This window comes from Schistocerca piceifrons, chromosome 1 (assembly GCF_021461385.2).
Source record: "Schistocerca piceifrons isolate TAMUIC-IGC-003096 chromosome 1, iqSchPice1.1, whole genome shotgun sequence".
Taxonomy (NCBI): domain Eukaryota; kingdom Metazoa; phylum Arthropoda; class Insecta; order Orthoptera; family Acrididae; genus Schistocerca; species Schistocerca piceifrons.
The window spans coordinates 114158939-114169234 of NC_060138.1; the positions used below are offsets into that span (position 1 = coordinate 114158939).

General features: G+C 45.1%; 1 protein-coding gene across 1 annotated transcript; it reads left to right on the forward strand.

Annotated features, from left to right (window-relative positions):
- Nucleotides 1-412: 412 nt before the first annotated feature.
- LOC124785166 (cuticle protein 67-like) lies at nt 413-5302 on the forward strand. The gene is made up of 2 exons (XM_047254161.1): nt 413-469; nt 4809-5302. The coding sequence occupies exons 1-2, from the start codon at nt 413-415 to the stop codon at nt 5289-5291; spliced, it is 540 nt and encodes a 179-aa protein (XP_047110117.1). The 3' UTR covers nt 5292-5302.
- The last annotated feature ends 4994 nt before the right edge of the window (nt 5303-10296 follow it).

The window sequence follows — 10296 nt, forward strand, 5'->3', positions numbered from 1 at the left end:
CGCCGCCGGCGCCAACCTTGTGTGAATGCTCTGAAAAGCTAATCATTTGCAAATCACGGCATCTTATCCCAGTCGGTTAAATTTCACGTCTGTAGCACGTCATCCTCGTGGTGTAGCAATTTTAATGGCCAGTAGTGTATCTCTGAAAAGTCGTCGATACTATTTCAATTTAAACAAAATATGGTCTGCACCTACATAGTCAGAGTGGAAGGAATGTAGACTGTTCCGATCAATGTTTGGAAAACAGCACCGTGTTGTGCTGTGAAGGATGCAGTTTAGGTGCAGCGAGAGCACTTCGGGAGATACGGTGCGGCGGAGGCACGTGCGTGCACACCAGGCTAGCGGCGGCCGGACCTCGCGAGCAGCAGGTGACGAAACAGCCAGGCGCGGCCAGACGCACAGTATATAAAGCATGGCGGGCGCGCTCCTCTCCAGATTCGCTCTGACCACCACTCACACCATGTACAAGGTAAGCGCACCACACTGCTGCCGTACAGAGCAGCCGTGGCACCACCACTGGCTCGCCCTAGACCTCGCTTTGGGCTCTGTTGCCTGCTTTGGATGGAAACCTGCGCTACACCTTCTGTCTCGTGGACCGAGCAGGTAACAATTGTGCTTTATGCGTCTCGCGTAATGTTTCTGGACCACCGTATTTACAGCAATAGCTCGCACCCATAGAAGTCAAGCGGCAAATGTTGTTGTTGTTGTGGTCTTCAGTCCTGAGACTGGTTTGATGCAGCTCTCCATGCTACTCTATCCTGTGCAAGCTTCTTCATCTCCCAGTACCTACTGCAACCTACATCCTTCTGAATCTGCTTAGTGTATTCATCTCTTGGTCTCCCTCTACGATTTTTACCCTCCACGCTGCCCTCCAACACTAAATTGGTGATCCCTTGATGCCTCAGAACATGTTCTACCAACCGATCCCTTCTTCTGGTCAAGTTGTGCCACAAACTTCTCTTCTCCCCAATCCTATTCAATACTTCCTCATTAGTTATGTGATCTACCCATCTAATCTTCAGCATTCTTCTGTAGCACCACATTTCGAAAGCTTCTATTCTCTTCTTGTTCAAACTATTTATCGTCCATGTTTCACTTCCATACATGGCTACACTCCATACAAATACTTTCAGAAACGACTTACTGACACTTAAATCTATACTCGATGTTAACAAATTTCTCTTCTTCAGAAACGCTTTCCTTGCCATTGCCAGTCTACATTTTATATCCTCTCTACTTCGACCATCATCAGTTATTTTGCTCCCCAAATAGCAAAACTCCTTTACTACTTTAAGTGTCTCATTTCCTACTCTAATTCCCTCAGCATCACCCGACTTAATTCGACTACATTCCATTATCCTCGTTTTGCTTTTGTTGATGTTCATCTTATATCCTCCTTTCAAGACACAGTCCATTCCATTCAACTGCTCTTCCAAGTCCTTTGCTGTCTCTGACAGAATTACAATGTCATCGGCAAACCTCAAAGTTTTTATTTCTTCTCCATGGATTTTAATACCTACTCCGAATTTTTCTTTTGTTTCCTTTACTGCTTGCTCAATATACAGATTGAACAACATCGGGGAGAGGCTACAACCCTGTCTTACTCCCTTCCCAACCACTGCTTCCCTTTCATGTCCCTCGACTCTTATAACTGCCATCTGGTTTCTGTACAAATTGTAAATAGCCATCTAAGTGAAAACCCCAATTTCTGTGTCAAGCATTTTACCGAAGTCCACTAACCTGCTGACCAATTTTCCACTTGACGTTTTGAGAGGGAGGGGGGGGGGGGGGGGGAGGACGACGACAACGACTTCAACAGGACGATTCAAACTGTATAGGAGTCTCCCTAAAATATTCTCCGCAACATGAAACGATTGACAAAGTCATGGGGTAGCTCTTAACCTCCTTTTAGCCAGTGTAGTGTAGCAGTTCGATGTGGCACGGACTCAACAAATCGTTGGAAGTCCCCTGCAGAAATACGGGCCAGGCTGCCTCTATAGCCGTCCATAATTCTGAAGCTGTTGCCGGTGCATGATTTTGTGCAACAACTCACCTCTTGAATACATTCCCTAAACGAGTTGCCAAAGTGTTCGCACGAACTGTTCAGAATGTTCTAAACCAGTCACGAACAGTTGTGGCCCAGTGACATGTCGAGTTGTCATCCATGAACATTCTATCGTTGATTGAAAACATGACACACACGAATGGCTGCAGAATGATCACCAAGTAGCAGAACATAACCATTTCCAGTCAATTATCAGTTCAGTTCGACCAGTAGACCCAGTCCATTCCATGTAAACATAACTCACACAGTTATGGAGCCACCACCAGCTTTCATAGTGCCTTATTGACAACTTGAGTCTACGGTTTAGTGGGGTCCACGCCACACTCAAACCCTACCATCAGCTCCTAAAGACTGAAATCGGGACTCATCTGACCAGTCTACGGTTTTCCAGTCTCCTAGGGTCCAACCGACATGATTGGAGAGACGCTGCAGGCGATGTCGTGCTGTTAGCAAAGGCATTCACGTCGGGTCGTCTGCTGCCATAGCCCATTAACGCCAAATTTCGCCACACTGTCCTAACGGACATGTTCGTCGTACGTCACACATTTATTTGTACTGCTATTTCCCGCAGAGTTGCTTGTCTGTTAGCAGTGACAACTCTACGCAAACGCCGCTGTTCTTGGAAGTTAAATGATGGCCGTCGGCCACGTTGTTCTTGTGAGAGGTAATGCCTGAAATTTGATATTCTCGGCGCACTCTTGACACTCTGGATCTCAGAATCTGAATTCCCTACGCCGCTTTCAGAGCCTCTTAATTCCCGTCGTGCGGTCATAATCAAGCCGGAAACTTTTTCGCATAAATCACCTCAATACAAGTGACAGCTCCGCCGCTGTGGCCGAGCGGTTCTAGGCGCTTCAGACCGGAACCACGCTGCTGCTGCGACCGCAGGTTCGAATTCTGCCTCGAGCATGGATGTGTGTGATGTCCTTACGTTAGTTAGGTTTAAGTAGTTCTAGGTCTAGCGAACTGATGATTTCAGATGTTAAATCCCACAGTGCTCAGAGACATTTTTGAACATCTCCTCCAACCACATTAAACCAGTCACAAGATAGACGATCCTAAAAAAGCCCATTAAAGTAGACTTTGTAATAGAAATGGAAAACGACTGGAGAAAAACAGTGGAAGATCAGGACACCGTCAGCGGCATAACATATTGGGCAATAAGCTAGGACCAAATGCAGGACACAGCGTTTCAAAGTAAGTTACATGTGACTGATATGTGATCTCCCAATAAATGAAAGAAGCTTAGCAGTTGGTGAAAACAATGCTGTTAAACCATTTCAGACGGTTCTCAATAAAATTGTAATAGTAAGTAACGCGAAAAACAGGAAAGGAAAGAAACATACTTGTGCAAGACGTTCGTCGCCAATAGCTGGAGCAGGAGGAGGTTCTTACTCATTGGTCTGAAGTTGACCACAGTAGTGGTCGAAACCGATCACCGTAATAAATAAATTGTGATCAAGACTGTTTTTAATAGTAAATAAAAAGACGTGAAGGTGGTTCCTTTCTTTGTTCTGAGCCGGCAGGAGTGTAATCTGGCATGTCTCATTTCAATTAACATATATGAGTCGACTTAAATCGAAATTTTTAAAAGTAGAATGGAGAGGACCTGAACTATCCAAAGGTACTTAGAGGCAACGTCATTAAGGTACGGATTTTAGGGTCCAGTCTTCAGGAAAATCATTCCGCAAGAAACCTTCCAGCACATAGTTGAACGTATGCCTGCGAAGATGGAAGCTGTCATCAGGGCTAAGGTTGGGCCAACGCCATATTGAATTCCAGCATTACCGGTGGAGGAAGCCACGAACTTGTACGTAATTTTCAGCCAGGTGTCCGGATACTTTTGATCACATAGGGTATTAGTGCTTAGAGTAACTCTTCACTTTCGATTGATAATACGCTCCGTGCCGTAGTTGCAGTGCGCATCAGTAGGAGTGCCGTAACATGTAGACGTATTATCCACTCCATATTGTCGCTTGTGGTTTATGGGCGCTCAGCAGCAATGTTATCATTCCATAATGTCACATCGAAATACTTCGCGTCTACAGATATCTATTGAAACGTGTCTGTTTTCTGTATATTTTACAGTTTTCATGCAGTTACATTTTGAATCCCTGGAGACGTAAATAATCCTTTACTGCTAGGACTGCTAATTTACTTCGACCGACAGTGAACGATGGCTGGGCTGTTAACGAGTTAGGGCTTGGTTTGCTCTGTGCTCTCTCTCTCTCCCTTTGAGGTTAATGTCCCGTTACACCACCGATGCCGTCTGTGAAATGTGCATTTGTTCAGTTAGGCTGTAGTAATCAACATCCTCACATCATGTAATCAATCGCTTTACGATTCACAAGTGTAATATACTCCGAAGCTAATTGTTTCCACTTTTTCTGGCTTTTCCAGTTTTGAAGGCACAAGGGAATCCCTACCCGGTATGCTATTCACCTGACATTTCACACATCTGATTTTTACACGGACTGGAACCAAAATGGAGAACAGCAAATGATAGAATATTTTTGAAAAATTGCTACTCCGAAATTGTTCTTATAGTACTTCTGCAGGCATCAATATTGTTGACGGGTTATAATTGTATATCGGTGCTTTAAATTTCCGTAAAGCAATCCGTCGTCCTTCATCCTAAAGGTATCTGATTAATTCCATGCAAAGTGGGATGGTCACAGTACGCAGCATGACTATTTATAAATAAAAAGTACGACTATACCACTGACTGCCCCGTCCCTTACAGCTCGCCGTCTTCGCCGCCGTGCTGGCCGTGGCCCGCGCTGGCTACCTGGCCGCCCCCGCCGCCGTCTCCTACGCCGCCCCCGCCTACGCCGCCCCTGCCTACGCCGCCTACGGCGCCCACGCCGTGGCCCCCGCAGCCATCACCTCCCAGCACTCCAACATCCTGAGGAGCTTCGGCAACCTGGGACAGGTGTCCACCTACTCCAAGACCATCGATACGCCCTACTCCAGCGTCAGCAAGTCTGACGTGCGCGTCAGCAATGACGCCGTCGCCCACGTGGCCGCCCCCGTGGCCTACGCCGCCCCCGCCGTCGTCAAGGCTGCCGCTCCCGTGGCCTACGCCGCCCCCGCCGCCTACGCCGCCCCCGCCGTCGTCAAGGCCGCCGCCCCCGCCGTCGGTCTGCTGGGAGTCGCCTACTCCGCCGCCCCCGCCGTCGCCCACATGACCTACAGCAACGGTCTGGGTCTCGCCTACGCCTGGTAATCTGACCTCACCTCCTGACATTCCGATGCGTCATGACGTGATGATTCAGAGCACTATATTTATTTGTAATTTATTGTGAAATAAATTATAACATTCTTTTTTAATGTGTCTCATTCTTTGCTAACTGCCTTGTTCCTTTCCTTATACAGACCTTGACAGCAAACACTATTTCGCTGTGACTTTTCAAGCTCTTATTTCTAAAATGGCTTCAGTCCCAAGGCGGTCACAGAAGTTTTTCGTATTAGCACTTTTTTCGACTCATGGGATGTTTTTCAAAGTGAAAAATACCAAGTCACACTATGTTTATCAGTCTACATTAAACTGTATGTTGCTCGACAATGTTTGAAGATAGGCTGAGGAATTTTTCATCCACTAGGACTATGCCAAGAAAGGCACTGTGATCTTGATAGCATTCTTCAGGTTGATGATAGTTTTACTACAACTCTGCCCCAGTGATTGCCTGAGACATGGTGGGCTAATGTCCGATCGTGTTGGTAACTTTCGTTAGCAGGAGAACAGATATGATTGTATTTGTACTCGGCATTATGAGAACATTTCAGATGGTATGTGGAACTGCGACTTTTCGTAAACTGACATTTGAGGCTAGGAAAATAGTGCTAGCCAAATGTGACTCCGTACTACCTTGAAGTTACACATCGAATAGAGGATGACACCATCATGGCAGATCCACCTGGAGCAGAGTACAGAACTACTTGTGGCAAGTGAATGAGTAGCTGAAAGTGAAATACTATTAGATATTTACGTTACACTCATGTCACTAATAAATCATCTCGTGGCAGCTAACCCTGTCACCGAGCACACTAAATACTCCTCGTCATCACATTCACCCACCTGTTTGTAGGAAGGATACAGAACGAATAAGAATTAAACACCCTCGACGTTGAGTCATTAGCGATAGCTAAAATCTGAATCGGGCAGGAGTGCAATGTATGCTCTTCCACGTATCACACTCTGGATTCGGAGTGTAGATGCAGAAACGTAAAAAACAATTAAGAAATAGGAACAATAAGAAAGTGATCGCAACAAATATTAGAAAGACAATGGAAGGATTAAAAGAAGATTATTGAAAGTGGTTAGTGTTGTGTCTAGACAAGACAGCCTAGACACAATGAGAGGAAGCCGAAAGGCACCCGCTAAGCTAAAGCAGGATGGCGTGAGGTCTGAAACAGGATACGTAATGAATGCTATAAAGAAAAGTACGTAGCTTCTGGAATACTTAACTTTAATCCATCCTTTTGGTACATCTGGAGATTGTGGCGATACAAGTGAGACTCTTTAGATACATGCAATGTTACTAATGGCGCCTTGCTAGGTCGTAGCCATTGACTTAGCTGAAGGCTATTCTAACTATCTGCTCTGAAAATGAGCGAGGCTTCGTCAGTGTGCATCGCTAGCTACGTCGTCCGTACAACTGGGGCGAGTGCTAGTCCGTATCTCGAGACCTGCCTTGTGGTGGCGCTCGGTCTGCGATCACACAGTGGCGACACGCCGGTCCGACATGTACTAATGGACCGCGGCCGATTTAAAACTACCACCTAGCAAGTGTGGTGCCTGGCGGTGACACCACAGTTAGTAGACAAATTGCACACATCATCTAATGTAATTAATGACCTGAGCGTTCCCATTAAGTCAGAGAAACTATAAAAGACTGATATGGGGATGGCCATGTGATGAACAGGCGTTGTTCTTTCGGGTGGAAGTCCAGTGTCTTAGCTAAAGAAGCCATCCATGTCCCTCGGTACCAGTTACAGAGGTAGGTGAAGGAATTGCCATTCTGCCACGTACCACAGCGGTCTACATCTACATCTAGAGTCCTCAAGACATCTTAAGGTGTGTGGCAGGAGTACTTTGTGTACTACTGTCGCATAACTGTTTCCTGTTGCAGTAGCAAATGGTTTGTGGGAGGAAAGATAGTCGATAAACTTCCGTGTAAGCTCCAATCTCTGTTATTTTGTCTTAATGGTTTCATCGTGAGATGCTCAGAAGTGGAAGCAGTATATTAATCGAACCTTTAACTAAAGGAACTGCTTTTCTCTGGACCTTCCCTGTGTCTTCTATCCCTCTTATCTGGCACGTGTCGTAGACCGACAAGCAGTGTTCAAGTATTGGTTGAACGAGGGTATTGGTATCTGAAAATTCAAGAAGTAGCGATGTGTATCAGACGATATCGAGCGTGGTGACGACAGTGTACTTATTTAGAAAGGGACAGCGGTTCAGATGATCCTTATTTTGGTTTTCACCAATTTCTCTACACTTTTCCAATACGTGCTTGTGCTCACTGTCTAATTATATCGCCGTTGACGGGATTTTAAGCTCTAAGCTTTCTTCTTTGGTTTTTCACCATGCTCCATTCAGTCCATGCTATCACGCTTGCTGCTAAATCACTTGATCTTGCTAAGAGAAAAGGACGGGGTTTTAAAGTGTTTGACAAGCTTCAGTCAGTTATAGCAACATCCCGGCCATGTCGCTCCATTTTTAGTAACAGTGCCAAATAATTTTACACGCCACCGGATAGGTCACTGACCCATGTCAAATGTTTTTCCTTCTCTCGTGAATGAATCCATTAGAGACTGCTCTTGTAGAAAGTTCAATATAAAACATTTTAACTCGGTCTCCATTTTGTTGTGACAAAACGCATTCACTACTACATTTGTGTCACATTCTTTGTCTTACAGAAGGGGATCTATACAGTTTCATATTGTGGGATAACAAACAAAATAGCACGTTACCGAATATCTTGTAAGTTATTTCCATATCTGACAAGCTACTCTCAAATCTGACGACCTGGTCATAGGTTTGTTTGACTTCCAGGAGACGATTATGGAATGCTGAGAAATCTGACAGTCGCTGAAAAATCGACGCCATCTACACCGTAATGTTGTGCTTACTATTATTTTCAAGAACCAGTAGCAAATGAGAAATCTAAGAATATATTACAGCCCCCCACCGCCGTATCGCTCTCGTAGGAAACTCAGCGCCACAGAGGCGTACATGCACACATTCTTCCCACTCTCTGTATGAGAATAGACGGGAAGAGACACTACCATGTGGTTCAGTGGAAGGTATATTCTACCGCGAATCAGATTTTCAGACTGAGCGAGGTGGCGCGGTGGTCAACACACTGGACTCGCATTCAGAAGGACGACGGTACAAATTCGCGTCCGGCGTCCAGATGTAGGCTTTCCGTGATTTCCCTAAATCGCTCCAGGCAAATTCCGGGATCGTACCTTTGAAACGGCACGACCAATTTCCTTCCCCATCCTTGACACAATCCGGACCTGTGTTCCATGTCTAATGACTCGATATCAACGGGACGGGTCTCAATCTTCTTTCGTTCCTTCTTTCTACGTTTTCAGAGTACAGATGTAGAAACGGAAGACAAATAATTATATAAGCTGAAGAAATGAATAAAAATTTGTGCTATAGTCAGGACTTGAATCCCATTTACCTCTGTGTTACGCAGATGCGCTAGCTATTTTTTTAAATTTTCTTTTCTTGTAATATTTTTTGTATTTTTTTTTTTTTTTTGAACAGTTGCGTCGAGTTTGGGACGCACGTAAGTGAAAACATGCTTACAGTTTTAGCAAAAGTCATAAAGAAAGAGAGCAAAGTGTGGGGTTAAGGGAGCCTTGAAACAAAACCTAAGGGTGGAATCCTTACCACCATTAACCGGTGCTACATTTTGCACCGGATGGGAAACATAAACTGCGAAGACCTTTTCGCTCCGGGGACAAAAAAAGGAAATGGGGCAAATATTATACTGCTATAAGCTATAGAGTCCGAGGGTTCGCGACGAAACTCTCCATCTGCTGTATCATCCAGGTATGACTTCTCGTAATGATCAAGGTAGATCCCACGTTGTACCGTGTAGTGTTCTATCATCGTCTTGTAATTTTAGCTTTTCTTACCCGTGATGTTCCAGCTACGTGGAGGGTCGTGGAACGCACTCCACAAATAATTGGGAAAATATTGTCGATACTTTGGGTTACGGAGGATCTTGCAATGTCGTTCCAGTAGATAGTTCCAAAAGTCTAAAGTGTCCTTAGTGCCGTCTTGAAACGCTATTAGATCACAGTAGCAGGATGGGTAACACAGCTGCACTGACAATCCTAATCCAGTGGCCTCCCTAACACAAACACTGTAAATCGCCTAGTAGGCACGAGGCCTGGGTTCAAGTCCCGACCATGGCACAAATTTTAATTCATTCCTTCAGCTTCTATCATTACCGTAGATAAATTCTGGACTCCTACATCTCACGGAAAAATTAATTACGCAGAGAAATGATAGCAAAAGTAAGATATTTTTCACAGTCAATGTGATAAAGACGATGAATGAACTAAAAGACGACTATCTAAAGTGGCAGGCAAACAAATTCCAGGACAGCTCTGACAGTTATTGGTGCAAGATAAAACATATAATCAGCTGACACAGGGAACCGAATCTAGCTTCAACCAATATTAAATTGGAGGTCTAAGGAAAAATCTCATGTAAATTTGAACAAAAACGTGTGATAAAAGTATTAACAGGAAGTCACTGTGACGGTCCACCTATATTGGCCACCCATATCACTTTTTTATTTCCTCCACTAAGTTAGGACAATCAAGTTACAAAGTCACAGAATTAAGCTACATGTGCCGGTTTTAGTAAAACATGCAGCAATTAGTCGCTGGAGAATCCAGTACCTGGCCGTAGCAGCATATCGTACACCGGTTGCAGATCACGTACACCCCTTCATGACAATCGTTTTTCCCGACGGCAATGGCAATTTTGACCAAATAATGCGCCATGCCGCAAGACGAGCAGTGTGATAGAGTGGTTCGAGGAACACAATTGGTGTGCTGCGCCCCCCCCCCTCCTGCCCCGGCATCTGGGATGTGATTGAACGTTGCGTCAGATCTCATTGACCCCTTGCCCGGAGTTTACAGGAAGTAGCTGACTTGTGCGTGCAGATGTGTTGCTAATTCCCTCCAGCGACTTAAGAGGC

What these genes read in the sequence shown, in the direction of transcription:
- LOC124785166 (XM_047254161.1), top strand. Translation starts at nt 413, where the DNA reads ATGGCGGGCGCGCTCCTCTCCAGATTCGCTCTGACCACCACTCACACC. An exon ending in CCACTCACACCATGTACAAG is followed by an intron (nt 470 to 4,808) that starts GTAAGCGCACCA and finishes CGTCCCTTACAG; the next exon opens with CTCGCCGTCTTCGCCGCCGT.